General features: G+C 41.9%; 1 protein-coding gene across 2 annotated transcripts; it reads left to right on the top strand.

Annotated features, from left to right (window-relative positions):
- Positions 1 to 1,673: 1,673 nt before the first annotated feature.
- Positions 1,674 to 23,884, top strand: NSG1 (neuronal vesicle trafficking associated 1). Of its 2 annotated transcripts, none has more exons than XM_027686682.1 (5): positions 1,674 to 1,924; positions 2,398 to 2,551; positions 6,293 to 6,409; positions 17,713 to 17,823; positions 22,996 to 23,884. In XM_027686682.1, the coding sequence occupies exons 2-5, from the start codon at positions 2,423 to 2,425 to the stop codon at positions 23,194 to 23,196; spliced, it is 558 nt and encodes a 185-aa protein (XP_027542483.1). In that variant the 5' UTR covers positions 1,674 to 1,924; positions 2,398 to 2,422; the 3' UTR covers positions 23,197 to 23,884. The 2 variants fall into 2 exon arrangements, with proteins under 2 accessions (XP_027542483.1, XP_027542482.1); XM_027686681.1 differs by having other exon boundaries at positions 1,678 to 1,924; positions 2,401 to 2,551.
- Positions 23,885 to 24,222: the final 338 nt, after the last annotated feature.

Here is a 24,222-nt window from a genome sequence, read left to right as displayed (position 1 = left end):
AATGCACAATGCCAAAGAGAAGAATAACTTACACTGTAGACTATCCAAATTTCTCATTTTCCCTGCAAGAGACACTAAAACTGAGGACCCCTGGAATATGCTCACAATTGAAAAAAATGCCTCACAAATCAACTGGGGAATTTACATCCATTCATCTTAATCTGATACTGATACTTCCTCTGGCACACACTTAATACAGAATTGCCCAGAGCTTTTGACCAACTTCAGCCAACAGAAGGGCTCAAATATAAAATCACAGAAGCTGGAGATGAAAGGACTTAGTCACTCAATTTGTTAAACCATTTGCTGTGTTATTTTGGCTCCCTGTAGTATACTGTCAAATACACTTCTGATCATCACTTGGACTTTTGATGTCATTTGGATTCTGAATTACTTTGGCTTCACATACAAATGAATGGATTACACTCATCCATCCATGGGTTATTCATCTGTTCTGTTCAAGAACACTTGTAAGACAAAGCTTTTGCCAAAATTAAATAATTCAAATGTTTCTTGTTTTCTGAGAAACCCCTTCATTTCCAATTACAGGTGCAATTTTCTATATAAAATGAAAAACTTTTTATTCTATTTAACACACACAAGTATGATTTATGAAATGTTACTCAGGTAAGACAAGCTTATTTTACACTTTATTTACTCGGGACAGAACACTGATGGGAGAAATAAATGAGACAGACAGGATGATCCATAGCTGGAGACACGACTTGCTTTATGCCACAGCCAGAGAGGAGCTCTGGGCCTCTATCATTACAGACCATTGACCTCAGAAAAATGAAACACATGTTGGATTGGGCAGTTGGAACAAGCCACACAGAAGGGCCGCTCATGCTGTCATCATCTGTGAGGAGAGGCTGGCTGGTTTTGAAGCATAAAACTGGCTCTAGGCTGAGCACCTGTCTGCCTCTTCTCTCTGAGAGCTGCCTACCATCCCAGTCACTTGTTGCATCGCCCACAGCGTTTTTCTCTCCACTGGCTGGAAAGCAATGCACCTGCAAGACTACAAGATGAGCATGATGGTTTGCCTTAGGTTAAAGGAGACAGCGCAGTGAATATGAATCACTTTTATTGTTTTTTTTCCGCCCCGAGCCAGCCGGGCTGGTAAGATGTCCTCTCCCCCTCGGCTGCCAGGCTCCGCAATACGCCTTTGCCCTGAAGTGACGCGGGCGCCGGTTCCGATGCTCGCGTTCCCCCCCTCTGCGGAGCGGGGACGGGGTCTCACCGTCCTTACAGCCCCGGCTCGCCCCTTCCCCGCGGGAGCGGCTGGAAGGGCAGAGCCGGCCATCGCCCCCTGGCTGAGGCGGCCAGAGGGAGCATCCCCTGCCATCCCCCCCGGCTCCGGGGCCGGCGCCCAGCCGCGCGGCGGGCAGGGCGAGGCCGGGGCCCCTCGCCGCCGCCTGATGTAGCGCAGTTTCCCCGACCGCGGTACCGACGCTGCCCTTGCCGCGGCTCCCCAGGGCCAGGACTCGCAGGGACCGGGGAGAGGGGCTGCCGAGCGGACCAGGGCGGCGGCTCCGCCGGCCCCCGTTAGCGCAGGGTACGGGCAGCCGCCACCCCAGCACCGTGAGGGAAGGAGAGAAGGAGGGAGGGAGGGGCGCGGAGGGCGGCGCGTCCCGGCCGGTCCCCCCCCACCGCCGCCGCCGCCGCCTCCTCCTCCTCCACCTGCTGCCGCTGCGCCAGTCGTCGGCTGGGGGGAGCCGCCCGCCCGCTCGTCCCCGCGGGGCCGCTTTGTGCTGCTGCTGCTCCAGAGCTGCCTCAGCTAGGCGCCGGCTGCGTCACGGCCCCGGCGCTGCGGCCGCCCAGAGCCACCCGCGGAGGGAGAGCCGCCGCCTCGCCCCCCGCTCCGCCATCGCTGCGCGGGCCGCGGCGAACGACGCCCCCCGAGGAAGGGCCGGGAGCCGCGGCGGTGAGTGGCGGCCGCGCTGCCCCTGCCCCGGGGAGGGGAGACCGGGAGAAAGGAGCGGGGAGCCCTCCGGCTCGGCACGGGCAGGGGAGGGGGCGCGGGGAGCCGAGGGGAGGGGGCTCCGGAGCTCTGCGCATCCCGCGGGCTGCGGGGCGATGCCGCACCGGGCCGCGCAGGCAGCATCGCTCGCATCGGGCTGACGTGCCGCGGATTTTGGGGTGCTTTTTTGTGTGCGTGATGGTGGGTTTTTTTGTTTGTTTTGTTTATTTTTTTAATTTTTTTTTAACTTCGGTAGTAGAAGCTTTGACCATCGTTCTTACTTCGCAGAACGCTAAAGCCTAACCCAGTCACAGCGACGAAGGCGTAATTTTTTTTTTTAATTTTATTTTTTGGCCATAAGGTATTTCTGACCCGCCGGGGAAAGGTCTGGTTTGTGATATTTTGCGTTTCTGTGCGTGTGTGTCCGTGTGTGCCAGCAGAAAATCCCTCTATCCTGGAAGAATGGTGAAACTGGGGAATAATTTCAGCGAGAAGAGCACAAAGCAGCCCCTTTTGGAGGATGGATTTGACACCATCCCCCTGATCACACCCCTGGATGTCAATCAGCTCCAGTTCCCACCTCCTGATAAGGTACAGTAGGCTTTAGTTTCCACCCTGGAGAATCACACCCAAATCACAGGCAAACAACAAAAGAATAGCTTATGTGTAACGAGCAGCTTAGAAACGGCGAGAAATTTGGGGTGCCTTAAAGCATGCTAGTTCCCTCTGGGAAAAAAAAAACCAAACAGTTAAACTCATGAAAATCCAGTAATAGTGATTTGCATTAAAAATCAGTGCAGAATGTTAGCAGTAAGCATGTAGATTTCAATGTTTTGTATGAAACATGTAGACATATAAATGCAAGCTTCTCTATGCTGTATTGTCATAGCCCTTCCTATTCTGCATCTTTCTTTTTTTATTATTATTTGTAAGGTATTGTGTATTCTGTGTGAACGATGTGAATTTTCTCTGTCCAGAAAATATCTCTCTGTTGGGGGGATAAAGCCCTGCTTTATTTCTCTGCGACATGGGGACAGGCAGACTGGCAACAGAGCTCTTCCATCTTCCTTCTGTACTTCAGTAGGAAACTAATGCTAACCCCAGACAAGCTGAAATAGATGAGAATAGGCCATTGAGTTTTTTCCATGGCAATTTATTTGGTTCAAAAACCTCCAAATAGGTGATTCAGATCCTCTGTAGTTGGAAGGGGACAGTCCAATGAGTGCTTACAGGTTGGAAGAGAAGTGTGCTTCCTGCATTCCTTATTATATTGCTTAATTATTAAGGATTTAATTTTAAAGCTTTAGGAAGGTGATGTGATAGCCTGTAAATATGTTTATTGTCCTCACAATAAAGAATACAGTAAGTGTTACTGAATGTAAGGCACACAGTAGTAGGATAACCTTTTCAGGTTTTTCAGCATCCTGTTTTAATAGGATACCTACTTATACATTTCTCACATGCATCTGGCAAAAAAAGCTTTGTGGTCTTCATACAGTTTTTATTTTTGGCCTTCCACACATTCAATTCTACTTCTAGTTAAACTGATATTTACAGAATATATACATTACATACATACATATACATACAAACAGATATATACATTCCTCAAAGCTCAAAAAGATTCAGATAATAGTATCTTAGGGTAAAGAATTTTAGCTTGTAAAATTTTCTTTGGTAGAGTGTTGCTTGTAGGCAATACAAATAAATTTTTGACCTCCATTTTATTTGCTATCAACACCATTCTGTGTTGTGTGTGGTGACCAGTTGGCAGGCATAAATGCAATAAGCCATAACAGCTGTTGGAGAGCCTGAGGGTCCATTTTATGCCCTCAGTTACATGGGTGTAAATCTTGTAACTGAGGACAAAATCGCACCCTAAGGCTTTAAAACAAGTTAAGTCTTACAGTGTCTGATATGCCTGCCAACTGGTGACTGGATATAACCGATTACCAAGGACCAGTGTCCAAAGGATTTCATTATGTTCCTGCTCTGCTAAGCAGAAGTCTGAACTAGGGATCTGTATGGTAATAGGTTTAACGTGAGCAGAGCCTCTGTAGAGAGCTCAGGAGGTTCTGTGCCGGCCCTATGGCTCCTACTAGAATGGGGCACAACTCCTCCCACCTTTAATGGCATTTGCCTTGAGTAAAAGCAAATGTCCAGCTAGCCTAAAAGCTGAAATAAGGAAATATTTGATTGGTTCTTCTACTCTCCACTGTCTAATTGTATATTAGTTTTTCTTTCCTTTTGCAAACATAGAGGGGAAAAATTAAAGCCATGAATTTATTGGTCCTGCTGGTTTCCTTCTGTAAGTGGTTAGTCATGTCATGTCAGTGTCTCTTTACTGGTACAGACTCAAAGGCAGGAGCAGAGCAACTGATGTGAAAAGAAGAAAAAGTATTAAGGAAAGATTGGCACACAGATCAAATTCTGAAGTATGCAGACACTCATGTATAATGAATAGGAGTACATACTTCATATATCTATGCTTATTATTCACTTACAAGGCTCCAGTATGGCAGTGAAGCATAACTTCTTGAAAAGTAGTGACTACAGTGCTAAGGATTTGATGATTTTGACAGTTTCTAAATTAAAGGGGTGAAGTGATTTAAATTCATATTCAGATATGTTAAACAAAAGAAGACATTACATAACCAAGCAGTTAGAACTGTACATTCAGTGTCAGCTGAATGTGATTTGAGTTGCCTGAGATTACACAACATAAAGGGGGGAGGAATGTAAGTAAAATGTTAAAAAGCGTTTCAGAACTCTTCAGGCACTTTCATGGTGCTGTTGGGCAGTTATAAAGTTAAAATGGGTAATAACTACTATCTTAGTAATTATAGCTGAAAATAGGTAAAGAAGTTTCTAAACCTCTGTCCTGCACAAATACGTGTAATGCTGTCAAAGTGTCTAATAAGCTTTATGGTACTGACTCTAGTGCAGTTACACATTCTAGGTACCATTCAAGGAAGTGAGAAGAGGGGAACCCAAAGCTTGTCATTTCAATGTCTGGCTACCTGTGAGTGTCATAATCTTAATTTCGGAGAGATGGAAAGAGACTATTTACAAGGGCATGTAGTGACAGGACAAGGGGGAATGGCTTCAAACTGAGTGTAGGTCTAGTTTAGATATTAGGAAGAAGGTCCTTACTTTAAGGGTGGTGCAGCTCTGGAACAGGTTGCCCAGAGAAGCTCTGGATGCCCCATCCCTGGAAGTGTTCAAGGCCAGGCTGGAGGGAGCTCTGAGGAACCTGGTCTAGTGGAAGGTGTCCCTGCCCTTGGAATTAGATCATCTTTAAGGTCTCTTCCAACCCAGGCCATTCTATGATTCTATGATAATGTATTTGCTATTAATACCACGGGCTGTGCTAAAGATAGAATTTGATTCTAAAAATCTAAGAGTAGGTATTTATTCCTTGGAACAACAGAGAAAATTGAAAAAATCATAATAGCACTGTCAGTATGATGAACTGCACCCTATCTCGAGAATGATACTTAGAAAAAGATCCTGAAAAATGCAGAAGACAAAAATGAGGCAAATAGGTTAGGTATGAGAAAATTTTGTACAATTAGAATGCCTAGGAGAATAGTAGAGATTAGACTGACGTGGTGATATTTTGGGAATACAGGTAAGGTGCTAAATGGTGCAGCTTGGGGCAGTAGTTCATAGTAAGGGATAAAATAAAGTTGAAGAGCCTTGAGTGTTTGAAGCAATCTCATTAACACAAGGCTTTGCGTGCATCTTGGTGCTTGCAGCTGATAAATCAGAAATTAGATGTTAAAAATAAGAGTGCCAAAGGCCATAGTCTGTCACATAGTGAATAGCAACTAGATGGGTCATTTTATTTTTTTAAACTCAAGATCCTGCCATCAAAGAACATGGCATCTTGCAGGATTTCTGTGGGCCCTCTTCAGTAATTTTCTCCTACTGGTCTCCAGTTTGAAATCCCATTAGTGGGATTTCCTGAAGCAGGTGGAGGTGACTGTTTTCAGACTATACAAAGTGAGAAGGACCATGATTTGGATTTGACCTACGCTTGCCTAGTACAGGAGCACAGTATCACCACAGATGAAAAAACTGGAAGTTTGCGAAACTGTTGTATAACAAGTCTTCCTGTAGGTCCATCAAGATCACTTCAAGAGATAACTTTGTTAATGATTGATATGCCAGAAAAATAAATAATAATTTACAGCTTTCAAAGAATAATTACTTAAAGGGCAGGGGGGGATATTTTGCTAGATGTCCTTGTAGGTAAAAGAAGAGTTAAAGAATAATTAAAGTTTCTGTGGCTAGTTTCAGCTGACAGGTTTTTTTATTTTTTTCTTAAAGGTTGTGGTCAAAACAAAAACAGAATATGAACCTGATCGCAAGAAGGGAAAGTTCCGTACTCCTAAAATAGCTGAATTCACAATCAGCATCACTGAAGGGGTTTCAGAAAGATTTAAGGTAAGCAGTGCTGTCTGAAGATGTTAATAACTCAGTTGTGTTCACAGAGGTGCTTAAAATCAATTGCTGATTGTAGTCAGAACTGGCTGTAACAGAGTGCCTGTTGTGGGTATAGCTGGACATGAGAAAAGTAAATTCAATGTTATAATAGTTCAGTATTTAACAATTAGAAACAAAATCAAATCTTGAAGCATTATTGCTTGTAGTCCCTCACCGGCAGATGAATTCAGAAGGCGTTGCTGTCAATGTGTGGGTTTCAGAACATGGCTGGCCAGGGTGTCTGTGGGCTGCACACAGGTAGTGCTCATGGCACGGATAGAACTCCTCTTTGTGCTTAAGGACAAGAACCACAAGAACATTTATTTTCTTTTTGGCTTCTTATTTATCACTGTGGCCAAACCATTCTCTTAAAAGCACTGTCATAGTCCATTACGTATTTTCTATAGTTGAGCATATGACTTGGCAGCTCAGGGATATATACCAGAGCTCTTTGCTGTCAGTTTTCCTGGTCCAATTTAATCGTAAAGCTTGGTGACGACTCTTACTGTCAGATGGTAGTTCACTAAGAATCTGACTCAGATTTACTCTTTAGTGTCCCTTTTGCTTCCTTCAGTAGTCCCATAGGAAACCTGAGAGCTTAACTGGTGCAAGGATTGAATTTTCCCGTTCTCACTGGAGATAGGTTTTCCTGCTCTGTGTAAGTAAAGCGAAACAGGAAAGTTGGTACTTCAACTCATGCTTCCCTACTTGTTCTTTTAACAAAGGAAGACTGCAGCTTTTCAGTGCTTTTAATTGGCATCTTACCCAAGGATGCCAAAGCATTTTTAAACAGTAGGCAACCACACTCTTCCCTGCGCAAGTACAAATATATTTGGAAAGCCTATCATTTAGTATGAGAGAGAAATACAGAGCTTCAGTAGAGATGTGGATTCTCTTTATATTGCATGCTTCTGAACTCTGCATGATAGGAGATTTTAGGGCACACCAGAGATTCTGGTTTTGTTGTGCCTGAGCAGTGGTTCTAAAAGCTGCCCAGGCCCAAGCTGACCTTCAAAAGTGTATATACAGCTCTCAGTGAAATCAGAGCATGCTAAACAAACAAAGTGAAGGCTCAGGGAGGGATTAGAATATATAGGAAAGGAACTTGGCAGAGTGTTGCCACAGCAAATGTTTTAAGTGCCAGTTACCTGGTGGAGTTGTCAGCCACACAGTGAAGCATGTAGGTTCCCAGTAAGCTATATGGGGAACCACCCTGGATAGCTAAGAAGAAATGATATGGGGTGTGGGGTTTTACTAAGCAGGTAAGAAACTTATTTCCAGTTTTTTGTATTCCCTGATTTGGGGCAAGGATGTCCTATCCCTCAGGGAAAATGCTATATTCTGACTAACATCCTCTTTTTGTCCTCCTGGCACCATAGTACCACTCAGTCCTTGAGAGTAATCCCCTTCCTGTCAGGCGAGGGTTGGGAAAATGCAATTAGACAGCTCAGAACAAGGGGAACTTACATCTGGCTGTCTTTGTGTGTGTCCTGGTCACACTAAGGTGACTGGAAAATGCTTACTATGTTGTAGAAGAGAAAGGGGAGAAAGTTTGAGTACCCTGCTAGGACTTTGGTTCCAAGCAGCTGAGCAGAATCTATACCTGATGAATTTTGCACTTATGCTTTAGCTGTAGGGACTAAGGGGTTTCATTGCTGGAACATTAAGATATCTTACTCACATCTAAGTGGTTTGCACATCCCTATGTAGATCTGTTTTTTTCTGTCTTTGTTGGGAGAGCTGAGCAAATGAGACCTTACTGAACAACAAATAAATAAAAAAGCTTATCATGCTGTTGGGTAGACTTTTCTAATATATATAGCTGGATATAGTTAGAAGCCTGAGCATCTTTGCATTGCATTTTTATATACTTTTGGATGGCATACTTAAGTAAAATATCCTTTAGATACTACTTTATGATGATCGTTCTGGGATTAATCTCATACTACGGGGTTGCTAGGTTTTGCTGCTAGGTAACTACTGCATCAGAGGGAGGTTTCAGTAAGATTTGGTATCTCTTGGGAATTGCAGGGTGATTCACACTGTGGCTGTAAGTCTAGGCTTCTAAAGAAGAGTGGGGGTTGATCAATTAGGAAAATTGTGGTTCAGTTAATTGAAAACAATGTTCATGCAGAACATTCAGGTCCTAAAAACGTCCCTTAATCTCCATATGGCAAGTTTTAGAATTGAATTATGCTGCTTGAAACATTTTAAAGAGAACTGACTGGTTCTCCAGCAGGGATGACTGTCATATTCACCACTCCCAGTAGTAAATATTAGATGAATAATTTATGACATTTCATAAATATGTAGATGAAAAGTACCGATTGTGTGAGGTTTTCTCCTGGGTCCTTATTAATTGTGAATCATCATGTCAACTGCTGATGTTGATTCTGAGAGAGCAAAAAGATATTTGTCTGAAAATTAAATATTTGCTATAATTATGAAATGCATTATTTAACTGGTGAGATATTGACTTTGGCTCATGTTCATGAAAAGTTTCAGATGCTGTTTTAATGACTTCAATATTGTACATCACCGATGCACAAGCCTGCCACAAGACACAGCCCAAATGTTATGCTAAAAATAAAGCAAGTCAGTCAGTCATATTTACAAATAATTCACATGTGTATTCTAGGATGTACTTCTTAAATAAGGACAAAGCAGATTGCAGTTTTGGGATTCAGCAGTGCAGATCATCTAAAGCTGTTCTTCTTGAGAAGTTATACATTATAACAAATGAAGCAACTGCAGCATGTGCATATGTCATGTAGATGGTGTTTTAGCACCTGGGTGAATAATCAATTACAAAATGTATTTTCTGCATTCAATCCACATTACCACAGTTATTACAACAGAGCTGAGAATGTGTACAAAGAAAACTGCAAGTATAATTTTCTTCTATGAAGCCACATTCTGAATTCAAATCAGAATATCTCAGAAGAATGTGAAGATTTCCTGATTATGGGAACCCTGTTGTCTTAATTTAGTTTTATGGCACTAACTAGACTAAGAAAGATGTGATTTGTCACTGAAGATTAGTTGCCATTGAGACGTAGAAGTCTTGCTTTTGTTCTTTGAAAGTGTAGGCTAATGTGGGGAGTTGGTTCTTCGCAACTGGAAAGCAACTTCGAACGAGGGAGATTTTTCCCTCCTGTAAATTGACTCCTGTACAGAGTAACACAACAAGGCTGGAAATGTCATTGCAAAGGACCCTTGTGAATCAAGACACTGGAGGAAGCTATGAGAGAAGAAAATTGATGGTGTGAGTTACCCAAGGCCAAACCTTTGCTTCCCCTAGAAGGCAGAAGAGTGTTCTTACAACCTCCAGTTGGATTTTGTAGTGGGATGTCTGTTCTGGCACCCATTGAATTGGGCTACAGTTGATGGTTATGCACAAACACACCAATTTAAAAAAATGTCTGTTGTAGCAATGCATGACATTTTTTTTCTGTCTTTGGGAAAATCTCAATAAAGAAGATTCAGAGGTATTTTGAAAGCAAACACGTTTCCCTATAAACTTCAAGCCCTTAAATAAACCCAAGCTGTAGTATGCCTTCAGCCTTTGGTTCTGTTGAAAGGCAGTTCAGTTCTTCAGACTTTATCCTTGACATCTCTACATACATCTAACTGCAGAGCCAAAGCCTGAAGCTTATTTCTGTGGTAAGACCATATGGTGCAAGCCGTGTACTATCAAGCAGCAAGCAGTTGTTGAAATGTCTGCATGAGGTTATGGAAGAGGAATTCAGACTGCTTTCAGGATCAGTTCTTGCATTTTTACCTGGTCATTTTAAGACTGCAAAGATGTCTCCAACATATATCTAACTATTCAGTTTTTTTTTCTACCTTAAAAGGGGCATCCTTTAAGCATATTTCTGCCTCAGGACTTTTGTACCTCTTCTTAGTAATGCCAACAATTATTATTGCTGCAAAAATAATCAGAGACAAGGAAGATAGATCTCTCTTGCTGTGTGATTACTTTGTGTGTTGAGTAGCTCTTTGCTCCCACATTAAAAGTCTGTTAGGTGCATGAGATGTCTCCTGTACAGGATATCACTTCCTTAAGTACGTTGTGTGTCTGTCACTTTGGCTGGAAGAGTGACAGGTACTTACTGTCAGGAGTAGTTCTGTTTCTTCAGTAGAACTGCTCACGGGATTAAAGTTGTTCACAAGTATAAGCGTTTGGCAGGCTTTGAATTTTTCCTTTATTGCTTAAAATAAGAAAAATAAAGGAGGTTCTTTTTTCAATGTAACTACTATTTTAAAACAATTGATGTAAAGGCACTGCATGGCAACTGTCACTTTTTTTTTTCCTTAAATATTTGATACTCTCTGATATGGCATTGACAATCTTCCTGCTAAATTTTTGTTTGAAAGGAATTTTTACAGTCAGAGCTGGAAGATTTAAATAAAGTGGATGCCTAACAGTGGCTTCCCTGTTATTAGTCAGATCTCCTATGCTGTTGTCTCTATTAGAAATCATTTTATTGGAAGAGAACCAGTGACATTGACAAAGATGTTTTGGATCTTTGCAGATATATCACTTAAATAGCCTTTCCTCTTCTGTTGTAACCTTAAGCAGCCTTTATCCTGGCCTCAGTAATATCTTCCGGGTTTGTATGTGAAGGTAATATGATTCTTATCTTGGTGCCACAGGGTTTCTTGAACTGCTTCCTCAGATCTCTGTAGTTAAGAAACTAATACAGAGTGCCATGTGATGGAAGCTGATGGGAACATTGTCATGAACAGCTGAGTTAAGCCACAGTCCTAGGAACTCAAGGCCACTGCTTTGTTAACTTGTTTTTGTCTAACAGTATGTCCCTCAGGTTTCATTAATCAACTCCCTTCCAGACTGGTCCTGTTGCCTTGCACTGTTGCTGTTAATAAGTGCTGATTCTGTAGCTTCTTTTCTGTTACTGTCCTCATGAATCTATCTGCCTTTCTTGCTGCTACTCCCAGTCATCTCCAGGTAAACATCCAAGACAGTTCTCTCCTTCTCTGTGTCATCTCTGTTTGGGAAGGACAGTCTTTTGATTTCTCCTGCTTTTTCTGTACAGACTGCCCCAAAACTGTCATCCTCTTTGAGCACAAAGGTTTGATGGAAATGTTCTGGTGAAGAAGTTGAGTTTAATAGATGGATACCAGTCACATAGCTAAAGATGACATGTGATGTTAGAAATACACTTCTTGAAAGGAGGCACCTGATCGTCTTGTATATGTATATATATTCCCATGGAAAGTATGGGACATTGTACCAAGTTGTTCTGTGTAATTTGCATTGCTCTGTAAATGAATACGAGTCAAATGTTGCATGAATAGAGGTAAAGGTTCTCTTTTTTCTTTTATGTTGCCATTTCCTGCAAATTGAACTTTTTAAATCCTTGAGTGCATTGTTTCAGACTCATTTTTCACGTAAACTTCCAGAGGCAGGCTGAAGTAATAGCAAACAAGGACATGATTTTTGAAAAGCAGTGATAAGTGGAGAGCTGATTTTGGTGTTCTCCAGTGTGCTGGTAGAGGGCATTGTGCAGCTGGAGATGCAGGATTTCAGGGGAGAGAGGTGAAATGGAGGTCACAGCCATTTGCAGGGAAGTCAATGCAGTGTTTTACGAATTTTTGTCTGTGGGATGTAGCCAGACACAATCTATTGTAATTACAGTCTGTCTGCCTAAAATTCTCTTGTAGTTTAAATTCAATAGCAGTAATCTTAATTTCCTGTCCTAAGTGGTTGTACAGAGTTGCTGTATTTCACCCCTGAGGTCTTTGCATTTAGCTGGTGAGCAAAGCATAAATTGGTTGTAAATCACTTCATATGAAAGGTGCTCTGTGTCTGTATGTCTTCACTCTTCTTGTTCAGTGCTGGCATCAAGTCTGTACCTCACACTTTACAGACAGATCAGAAATGAAAGTTGTTTTCCCAGGAGGCTGAGTTGAAATAGATAATGCAGAGATGAGATGTGACCAAGTGCAGTGATTGAGCAGTGAAAATTACTGCATATCTTGTTAGTTCCACCTTAGTTCCACCTCTCATAATAACAGGAATGCTTCTACGTGCGTTTGTGTGCTGATGGAAGGAAAAGCATGAAGGAAGGCATGGCGCAAAGCAGCACAGTGTGAGTGGGTTAATGGAAGAATTTCAGGCAAGAGGAGGAGGCATTAGAAAGGTGAAGGCAGAGGAGAAATGGATGGTGCCCAGGCTTTAGTGGGACAGTGGGACACAGGCAAAATGGATGGAGCTGAGAGGAGCAAAAGGAGTAGACTTGTGCATGCCTTGAAACATGATTCGTAATTTGTTCAGAAAGGGACAGGAGCCAGGAAAGGATGTGAAGAGAAGCAGGCACTGTTGGTGCAATTGATGAATTTTGCTGTAATATTGCAGCTTGATTAAAAAGGGAGTCCAATAAACAGGAGTGGAGTAAGGAAGAAGGAGACTGCAGTAGCCAGGCAGAGAAGAATACAGCTTGCAGTGTTTCACAGCTGAGGCAAAGTAGAATGGACTTACGGGGAAGACCTAGCAGATCTTATGGTAAAGGCCTTATCACAACCTGCTTACATGTTAGTGTAGTTGTCAGATATGGTGAGTCTCATTTGTTCAGCTAACCACTTACACAGTCTGAAGACAGGTTTTTTTGCTGTGGGTATGCTTAGTTCATTCATTAGTCATCTCTCATTTCGATTACTGTAATGGCTTCTGGCTAGATGTTGTCCTTCTTCTGCTCTTCACTTTCAATCTATTCAGAAATCTGCCACATACATAGTATCTTGTCATCTTCTCTGTTCACTTCGTTTTGCTGTCAGATCCCCTTAAAACTAACTTTAAACGTCACACTCAAGATGAAAGCAAAGCCACACTTAGAATTCCTAGTTAATAGAAATGGTTGTTTGTCCTATCTTGTAGTTATTTCATGAAAAGTATTTTAAAAGCCCATCACTCTTGCAGTGTGACAGTCACCTTGGAGTTCTGCAGGATCTGCATGGCAGTGAATGCTCATAGTAATTCACAAGACTTCTGCTCCCTCTGTGTGTGGTCCTGCACTGCCAGCTGGCTACTACAAAGAGAAGAGATTCAAAATTTCCTTCCAGAAGAATGGGAGTGGTGCTTGTGCATGTATTGCATCTGCTCCTGCCTTGAACAGAGGAAGAGGGCAAGTTGCTGTTGGTGTGTTGGTAGGAAGACAAGAATAACTTTAGGTTACAGCGGGTATGCAAAGTTGCTGTGGAAGAAAGCAATAAAATGGCAGCTTTGGTGTTGGTTGTGGTTGTGTTGGTTGTGGTCTGAAGAGCAGATTGTTGCCTTCTCTTTTTCCAGGCTTTTATTTCTGAAAGGCATCCAGTAGGAGAGGGCTCAGAAGGTGAGGCAGAGAGGTTAGGCTACACTATGTTACTGGCTGGGGAAAGAAGTTGACTGCAGTGAACATGGGGATCTGACAATTGTGGACCATCAGTGTGGGTTATTTTGAGTGAAGAAAAATGGCTATTAGAAGGAAGAGGATTGTCAACTTATAAGGGGGAAGTAGATCAGATTAACAGGTGATTGTGATCACCTTGGAAAGAAATCTATCACTGGATTCCATCTGTGTCGTTTGCATCTGTGACTGTCCTTAAATAGAAGTTACTGGTATCCTGAAGGATGGTAAGAGACGGGAGATTCTCTCCTAATAGGAAGGAGACAAGAGCTTACTTGATTAGGGATTTGCAAATGGAGTGTGATTGCAAATCACTGAAGATAATGAGAGTAAAAATTTACATGTTAATACCAAAATTAGTAACATCAGGAAATACAGTAAGTGAGAAAAAATTCTGAGCCCTGAAAGCTCTTCCCAGGGGCTTACTGGGTGGCAATGGAAGAACTTGTACGAGCAGTGAGAACTCACAGCTCCATGTCAGTCACTGAAAACAGGTCTCAGCAAATCAACTCTGAGGTTGTGGCTCTGCAACTTGCCAGGCTCCAGCAATCTACACAGCACTGGGCTTTTGTCCTCTTTCAAAAAACAGTTACTTTCCAGAACAATTTTTGAGCTTTGAACAGAGTGATACTGCAGTGATTGTGGAAATATAGCCTTTTTCTTTTGTCTAATACTTATCCTGAGTTACAAAATAGCTTGTTAGTATGTTGTCTCAGTACGTTCCTGAGACCTCATCTGTATGTTAGAATAGTTACAACTGGGAAATGCTGTTATAATTCTACTACTGCCTGCTAGTAGAATGGCCAGGAAATAGGGTTAAAATGCTTTAAGATTTGAGAATACTTTTCAAAACATTTTAAAACTGTTTGCTCCTATCTGTGGCAGAGACAAATGTGAGCTGAATTGATCTGTGCCATAGCAATTGTTCTGCTTGATGTCCATGTCCCGTGTCACAGGCCTGTGCTCCTAAAGAGAGCAGTCTTTGTTGAAGGCTGTGTGGAGTATGTCTTCTGGGGCATGGGAAGCCTCAGCAATAATCCCATCTGGCTTTTAGCTTTTCTATCCTAGCTCTCTAGTCTCTCTTTTCCCTTTCTTTAAGGTAAAGAGCAGCCACTGTCAGAGCAAAAGGAACATTCTAACATGTGCTTGGAGTCAGTGGGAAGTGAATGACCCAAACCTGCAAATTGGACTGGGCCCTGTGTGTATTGTTGATCTGCAGGGCTGGGTGAGGAGTGCTCCCTGTTTTCTGTTTCCTCATCTGCCCATGCTGCCCAGCAGCTGCTGGAGCTCAGCAGGGGAAGGCCTTGGGCCCACGGCCCTTCAGACAGAGCGGGCTGTGGACCTGCACTGCGGCCCAGGCATGGTGAGGCCCATGGGGTAGGAGGATGCAGGGCATTTGTGTACAGGTACGGGGTACCAGCAGGGCATTAAGGAGGTGGGACAAGGACCCCCAAGTGGGAACTGCAGGCTTAGGGGAGAAGGGTCAATTTTTCTAGAGCCTGGAGTGCAAAGTAAATTTGGAGGGAGGGAACAGAGAATAAGGCTCATTACAGTTGTGGGGAGGGGAAAGCCCTGGAGGGTGGAATGCAAGGTTTGGGCCAAGCCAAAGTGTGAAGGGTACATGTACATGCACTTGTACATGTGTGTGGGTGGGATAGCTGAGGAAGCACAGGAAGAACACAACCACAGAAGAATAAAGGGAGAAGCCTGATTATAAACCTGTCAGAAGGGTTGAGCTAAGGCATAGCTTGACCAGAAATGGGGGCGTCTGTGTTATGTTGTTCATTATTAAACAGAGAATAACCAGAAAGGAAAGTGAAAATGTACTTTAGCTCTTGGATTCGTGCAGGATATTCTGAGACGTGAAACATGTAAGCAGAAAACATGAGGTTGGCAAGACAGAGTGATCTATCCATGTTAACTTTTGTGTTTGCAAATGAGTAATAAACTCAGAGAAAGACTAATTAGATATGAAAATTCATGTCAATGTGAAGTTTTTAGAGGCTGATTATGATTGAATTATTTTTCTTTTTTAATCCAGTGACTGTTGAGAAACTGAACATTTAACCGGAAAGGTCCTTTGCTCCATGTCTCATTTCTAACGACATTGTTACATTAATGTCTACATTTCTTCTGCTAAATTACTTTTTGATCTGCAGTTCTCCCTGCCTCTAGTCCAGCCTTCCTTTTTTGCTTATTTTCTGTCTATCAAAAATCCTTAAAAAATCCTTGGCTTCAGCAACAACTATACTTCCCAGCCTTGTTTCAGCCAGGAAATTTAGCACTTGCTGTTGTCTGCCCATGATGAAGTTTGTTTCCACAGCATGAGAAGTCCCTAAAGTTCATTGCAGTCCTGTAGTGTCCTAATCTCACTGGCACACACAGTTTGCAGTGTTGCAAAGTCTGTAAATTCAGGGATTTATCATAAAGGGACTTGTTTTTACCAAGAGGCAAAGCTACAATTTTTTGTTGTTGTTGCTTTCTCAAATATCAGATTAGTCTTGTTTGAATTAATTGACCCTGACATGCCGAAATTCTTTTTTTAGGAGGTGTATATAGCTGGCTTATGCAACTTCCTTTAAAATTTAGATTATTTTATACTTTGGTTTAAGAAATTAATCATAATCTTGTTTGTTTCTGTTTATTATTGTTTCTTATGCTGTAGCACATGCTGGCTTACTTTCTAACTTGCCAAAAAGGAAATTAATCTCAACCACTCTTACTGCGTAATCTCCTTGAGGTACTAGTTTGTCTATCAGTAGTTGTTTTAGAATAATACTACACATCTGGGATACTGTCCCAGGTAATGAATGCTATTTGCTCAGCTCACACTTTCCACAGAAACGGGTCTGAGTTAGAGAGCTTTGCAGTGTAACTACTAGGCCAGATTGGTGCTTTCTCTTGTCAATGGGTGATGTAATTCTGAAGGTAGTTCTCTCTCCCATCACACCTAAAAGGCTGCTGGTCTCCAGCTGCTCAGAGTTTGTCTGGGAAAGGTTAGCTTGATATTGACACTGAGTTCAGATTTTAAGTGTGTCTTGGATTTTTCTCCAGCCCAAATTCAGGACCAGAGAGCTACTGAAGGATATGGTGAAAAGCCAGTGCCATGTAAGGGAGTCTGTAGTGGCTTCTCTGTGAGCACTGAGAAAAGAGGTGCAACAGAGCTCCTCCAGCTCGCCCAGTGTTGAACATGGTGTATTCCCTTACAGATCTGGCAGCGAACTACTCCTGTACAGTCTCTGTGTGATGAAGTAGTACTGTTTCAACTTAGAAATCAAGGAGCATTGAGCAACCAAGCACGCAGACTACTGGTGTAACTATCCATACGTTCAGAGCAGGCACAACAAACTGATCCTGTCAAGAGACTGCGGACATTACTTTCTCCATGCCCTGAAAGAGTCACCTTTGTATTATCTGGATGACACCTGTGCTAACTTACTGTCACCTGACTCCATTCTTGGACAGGCACAGGGAAAACAAACATGTCTATCAGCTGACATAAACTAGACTTACGCTTACATCATCCAAATACTGAAAAAACAGTAGACCCAAGCTACCTTGTTGTGTCCTTCTGGCTTCATGTGTGCCCTAAACAGAAATGCAATCAAAAAAAGCCTTGCAGTCCAGAGGCAGTGGACCACTGACCAGATGATCTGCTTTCTTCTCTGAGAAGGGGGAGGTAGAAGCACTTATGTGCTGCTTCCCTGTTCTCCCTCAATAATTCAGCAGCTTGTTTTATCCTTTGCTTGATTTTACTGTAAAGTGCATTCATAGCTGGCTGCTGCTGCCTGCAGTAACAAGGAACAGTATAATAAGCAATGCATTGCTAACATAAGCATGTTTTATTTTTCTTTACAGGTAACTGTGCTGGTCCTTTTTGCCCTTGCGTTCTTAACGTGTGTTGTATTTCTGGTAGTCTACAAGGTTTACAAGTATGATCACACCTGTCCGGAAGGATTTGTTTTCAAGGTAAATTGCATACCCATTCTAGAAGCACAGGAGAGTATGTAATATTCCGTGTTGTTCTCTGCATAACCTTGATTAAGTCATGCTGTACTGCACAGAATTTTGTGATTCTTCTCATAGGTTAGTGTGCTTCCTGCTACGTTTCTTTCTTATTAACTGAGGTCATACTATTGCACAATATTAATAATGTTTTTATTTTGCTAATGCTTTAAACATTGAAAATATAGCAAAAGTCCAAACACTAATGTCCTTCAGACTTCATCTGCAGTTGTCCAGACAAAGCCCTCGTTTATGGGTCATATGGTTTAATGTTGAATGGTCTTCCAAAATAAGAGAATGATAAAACCCGGAGAAAAAAATTTCTGGAATATGTGTCAGAGAAACAGTAGAGTGATGTTCTCATTAAGAGTAGTAGAGTTACATGAGGGTTATTTTTGTAGGAAGAACTTCTTGTTCTAGAACAGTGACCTCCGAGCCCTACTACCACAGGCCAAAAGTGATGCCAAAAAAGGGAAAATACATTTATTGGAAAACAATACTGGTTCTAACCAAAAGGGAGGTTGGGCTGACTTAATTTATGTGAGGTGGTAGTGCTGGCTCCTCAGTTATGACCTGGGCTGAAAGTCAGAAATGTAACATTGATTTCTCAGTTGTAAATTTAGCAGGGTTGAACTTGGCTGTAATTAGATAAGAAAAGTAGCAGTGATGATGGCAGTCTTCCCTCTAATTTTCTAAAAATATTTAGTCACATAATGAATCAAAGGGGTACCCAGTATGAACTTCAAAAGGAACTACTTGACAATTCAGGATTTCTATCTGTCACTGCAGGCACATAAATATCTTACAAGAATCTAGTCCAAAATTATAATCAGTGATGCCCTGTTGGATTAATTTAGCTTCATGCATTCAGTTGGTTACTACTTTCCCAGCAAAAGATACTGTGGTTAGAATACTTGGCTGTAACTCAGGAGATCAGCTTTCACTTCTGCTGTTGGTTTTTTGTGTTGTCTTAGACAAGCACTGAAACCCTTCTGTGCTCATGTCTCGTGGGACAATAGCCCAGTAGCCCTTTTTTCCCCCCTAAGCTTTCTCTTGGCATAGAGGAATTTGGAATATGGACTATATGTTCCTACCAAACTTGTCTTGATGTGACCCTGACTTGACAGGAACAGCCAGTTATGTGCTCCTACGTAAGTCTAGCAACAGTCTCCTGCTTCCTTTTGCACTCTGTTGTCCTCCCCTTGGAGTTGCAGCCTTCTGGCTTCTTTTGGCTTTTCTTGCTAGTGCCACAAATATTTAAGGGAAGAACAGTTTCTTAGCTACATTTTAGTTGCACTGAGTCTGGTTGTGTTTCTTTCCTTAGGGTCCTGTGTTTGGGACAGAAGTTAGGCAGAATGTCCCATAGCTTGTGCTGTTTTTAAGGTGCAGCACGTACACAGGGCTGCGTTATGGTTACTATCCTGGTGTGTTTTTGGAGGCTGCTTAGAGCTGCTTGATTGCATAATGCCAGAAGACATGGCATCTTCGGTAATGTAACTCTAAAAAAGAGTTTTACAGGATAAACATATTGGCAAATGACACAAGGCCTGAAACTACCAACGTTGAGATGAATTTTTATTTGTTTGCCTGTGCATCTGTTTTGGAGGAGAGTCCATGATATGTCATGGCATAGCTTGGCACACATGTCCTAGGAGACCTGAAATCTGTCACCTTGTGAGCAGTGTATCAGTGGACTGGCTTCATCCTTAGGTAGCCTCAACAACATTTCCTGGCCTGGATGTCCCCAGGTTTCAGATGCTGATATGATTTCCTGGTTAAGGGCAAAGGTGTCCCTGCCTCAGGAAGCCTGGTTCTGTAGGAATCTCTACATAAAGGCTGAGCTACTGCAGCTGAGTCAGACTCGCTCTTCTCTGCTTTGATGCTCTCATACATGGAGCAGTTCCAAAAGTTTCTGCTGTCCTATGCCTCCAGGAGTTGAGGGTGTATTTTAAAAGGTGCTCATCTTCCTTTTTACAGCAGTCTTAACCTGCTCCAGCCTTAATTCTATGCTTGCTTAAGCTGAGACAGCCCTAGTACTGCTGCTATGCAGATCGCTCCTATCATCACTCTTCACTGTCTGTTGGTGAGACTCAAAACCCGAGTGCACTTACATCCTGGAGGAATTTCTCCAGGACTTCAATATGCTCTGTACCATATCTGTTACCCTTCAGCTTTTTTTGCCAAAGCACCTGCATTCTGTCAGACTTGTGGACAGTACCACAAAGTCATTTCAGTGCACTGGAGACCACAGCATCATCTGTGTAATTGGGAATTACTGACCCAGCAAAGTTAATGTGACAGAAGATACTATTTATAAGAGAATACCACTGGGGTCTTCATGTCAAAGGAAAAAAAGGAGTCATCTTAATTCAGCCAGATATAGACTGGCAACCAGGGTTTTCTCTGGCATCAAAGGCCATAACCCGTAACTAATTTCCAAAATTGAAGGGCTGTAAAAGAAAGAAGAGATTGACTGTGGAGCATCTCACTTTCTCCTCATGGCCTTCTTACTTCTCTCACCTGGGAACCATGGAAACAAACCAAAAGGATAGAGAGAAATGTTCTGCACAGCTGAAAGTCTTAGGCAAGTGCCAGGATAACAATTGGCAGCAGTTCCCATAGCTCAGTCACTGGCTGCTGCATGGCTTGCCTTGATTGGGAACTAAGTAAAGGGGCTGCTCCTACGCAGAACACAAGGGGCAGTGAGTAAAAGGGGAGATTTTCCCATCTTTTCTAGAAGAACAAAATCCTGGAAGAAAAAATGCAGTCAAGATAGAAACTGCTGTGTGTTTCTTTAGGCTCTTCTGTCAGATGCTGTGCATGTTTGTGACTACAAAAAAAAAAAAAAAAAACCAAAAACCATTACTGAGTCATTTTTGCCTGTTACAAAGCAAATTGCTTCTAACGGCAATGAAAGATTCTGTGGCATTTTTAAGACTGTCAATCTTGCCTTGTCTTCAGCTCTAATAATTATATTTGCTTGAATTTCCTTGGCAGATTTCATTAGCTCAATGGATTGTGTTCCTTCTCCCATTTTAAATATTTAGAATTGTGACTACATCCCATGACTGGGTGAAATAATCACTACAAATATGTCTGTATCTGTATACTTATTAGCCATTTATCACATCAGCAGTAGTGTCAGTTATCCCAGATAAAGCATGGATGATACTTCCAGAAGATGGCATGTTGATGTAATTGAACATGTGTATCAGATAGCTCTATTCCAGATTCCTGGATTATGTTTTTATAAATCTAGGTCCCAGTCTTGCAGCTGAAAACCTCCGCTGATTTAAACAGTGCTGAGCAGGCACAGGTGCTGCTCAGCTGGGGTTAAATCCCTTCTGCTTTGTTGTGCTACTTCAACAAAACTGAGAGAGATTTGCCCCAGCTGCTGCCTTGAGAAAAGACAACAAATAAAGGGAACCTGGGTGGATGTGGTAACTTTGGGCACTATCGAGTCTGACACACTTCAAGGCTTCTGTCACACCTGCAGGTTCAAGCCAGTGAGGTGTTGTCTCTGTGGGAGGGCTGTTAGTTTTGTGACAGTGAGGCTTCTTTGAGCCATCAAATGTGCCATGTGATTGAATTCCCCAGGGGCAGGCAGCTTCATAAGACTACCCATGGGCCTGTTGTTTTGGCAGGTCTCCGTTTTTTCTTTCCTACCTTTTGATGACTTTTTATCACACTAACATTTTTAGGATGCAAAATTTGTATTAAGCCAAGACTGTCTGCTGGATCTTCCTCCTTTTTGTGCTGTATGATTTTAACCAGTTGAAACTGTTGTTACTGGTGCTTATTTATGCCACTTCTCTTTTTCTTTTTGTTGACAAGGACAAAAGTGAACTCAGAAGTAAATGTGGACATAGTTGAGGTAGCATCTGGTCCTAAAACCCCTGGAATTTTTGCACGTGTTTTTATGCTGAGAAATTTCCAGTATTAAATTTTGTTTGCTGAGCTGTAGGAGAACAGTAGCAGTTCAAAGTTGCTGTGCCATAATACTATAAATTTTAGTCCTCTGGTGCTGGAAGCAGGAAGACTGAACAGCCTATTTCTTTTTAAAAGAGCCAGAGCAGAAATGATTAAACTTATTTTTCTGAAGCTGCAGCTACTCATAGCTTACAGAGAGTCAATTCACTTGCTCAAGTGACTGTCCCAACATGCTGAGGTATCAAGCAAGACTGCCTGGACTAGCTGGTGTGGAAAGAGGACCTGCAGAGAAGACCCCATGACCTTATGGGGCAAAACTTATAGGTCACAGTATATGTCCAAGTCATTTTTTCCTTCAGTGCAACCAGCTTCTCTGTAGGCTCTTAATCCACCATCACTGGAACAGTTGCTAGATAAGACCTGTGACAAATGCACTGCACAGGCACACTCACTTTGGGGTTTAAGATGACAGCAAAATTTGGATCCCACTTAGTATTTAACACTCTAAATCACCTCTTTCACTCTCCAAAGCTCTAAGCATCTAGGAGGTTCTATGTAGTGCTCATGCACTCCTGGGAAATGAAATAATGTAGTCCCACAGTTACAGAGAGCTTTTTAAAAGTGTGCTGTTGGCTACGTCTTTCTGACGAAGAGTGAAGTAGTTTGTATGTGTGTACATACTTGTGCATATGCTTGGCCACCCGCAGTGTTTTCCTGTATGTCTTAGTTACTGGGCTGTAAAACTGTTCATACACTGGCACCAGTATATCTCTATTAATTTCCATCCCTTGGACTGCAAACACCATAGTAAATTGCCTGAAGTTAATCTAATGATAGGACACAGACAGCTGTAGTTGTAAACCAAACAGTTGGAACTAAGTGGGCAGGAAAAAACAGCAAAATATGGCTGGAACTAGAGACTGAAAACTTTAAAAAATAATTTTAGGCAAGCATGTTACATTAATTATTCTGGCATATAAACCCAGATTGGTCTTCCTGGCAAAGGCATGAATAGTTTAAGGAGTGCAGGGAAGAACATTTTGAACACAGTAGGACAACACTGTAGTTAATTGCTGTATATTGCATCTTGACTCACAGAATGTGACTGTTGGCTTAGACTAAAAGGAAAAGGAGAAAAAAAATCTAATCTGCTGTTGGTGTGTGTGGGGCTGTATCTGTAATCTAAGAGATGGATTTTCCTTTCAGAATAATCAGTGCATTCCAGCTGGGTTGGAAAACTACTACTCTGAACAAGACTCCAGCGCTCGAGGGAAATTTTACACAGTCATAAACCACTACAACCTGGCCAAACAAACCATCACGCGCTCCGTGTCCCCGTGGATGACAGTACTGTCAGAAGAGAAACTGTCTGAACAGGAGACTGAAGCTGCTGAGAAATCAGCTTAGTATGATAAGCGAATTATTAAAAATATGTAATTTGAAGGTAACTAAGGGACTTCAAGGAACTTTTCATTGAATATAATTATGGATAATTTAGAGGTTACTCATGTTTATGGTGCAATTGCTTCTGTTTGCTGATACTGCTTTGCAAAAAAAAAAAAAACCAAAACAAAAACTTGCTGCAGAACATTCATGGCATAACCCCAGGTGCATATCAGCATTGCTGTAGAGCTTTGACACCATTTTCAATGTTAAAAAAAAATTCAATGCTAAGATATGTTCTTGCAGTTTATTGGATACTGATAGATTTCATCACTGGATTTTCAGGGCTTGGACCTTAGATAAATGATGTGTTCTGTTGTCTGAACAGATACTTAATTTGTTAAGTTTTTTAATTCTCTTTGTCATTTTGCAAACTGAAACACCCCAGCCATAACTAGAGTGATCTCTTGTTTAGCTGAAAGCTGTAAGTAATATTTAGTTTGGGCTCAAGCAAGAATGGTAGTCAGCACTGATGTCGGGGGCATAATGTAATGACTTGTATGGAGAAAGAAACTGTCAGGTCGCATTTTTCCTTATGTTTCCTTTACTGTTGTTTATTTGTAAGTGATAATGAAGTTCTCTGCAACAAGGCATGCTCAATGTTTTCTTATTGCTGTCAACAGGATTTAACTGCATTTCCACTGTGGCTTTAGCATCTTGGTAAGGATGTGCACTGAAACACAAACTAGATAGACATTATGGAAAAACACCGACAGTTTTAGTGGTGGGTGTCGAGGATAGTGTAAAAACTATACAGTTCAGGATGTTCTAATGAGAAATGACATCTTTTGATGATCTTTTGATCATACTTTAAGAGTACATGTAGTCTACTATATCATTTGTTGGATACAGCTGAGGGAGTAATATGTCTAAATTTTCTCCTGTATTACATTCACATTTTCCCTTCTTATTAATTAGAAAGAGCTTTCTGTTTATGTATGGTTTGCAGTTTGATACTTTTTAAAACACAGAGCATCACAAGTGAAACAG

This window comes from Neopelma chrysocephalum, unplaced genomic scaffold, assembly GCF_003984885.1.
Source record: "Neopelma chrysocephalum unplaced genomic scaffold, ASM398488v2 Primary Assembly neopelma1_71, whole genome shotgun sequence".
In the NCBI taxonomy this organism is placed as follows: Eukaryota; Metazoa; Chordata; class Aves; order Passeriformes; family Pipridae; genus Neopelma; species Neopelma chrysocephalum.
Note: the sequence above shows the minus strand (reverse complement) of the source record. Positions and strands in the feature narration are given on the sequence as shown.

Coding starts and splice junctions, on each gene's coding strand:
- NSG1 (XM_027686682.1), top strand. CDS start 2,423: ATGGTGAAACTGGGGAATAATTTCAGCGAGAAGAGCACAAAGCAGCCC. Junction 2,552..6,292: donor AGTTCCCACCTCCTGATAAG/GTACAGTAGGCT, acceptor TTTTTCTTAAAG/GTTGTGGTCAAAACAAAAAC. Junction 17,824..22,995: donor CGGAAGGATTTGTTTTCAAG/GTAAATTGCATA, acceptor TTTTCCTTTCAG/AATAATCAGTGCATTCCAGC.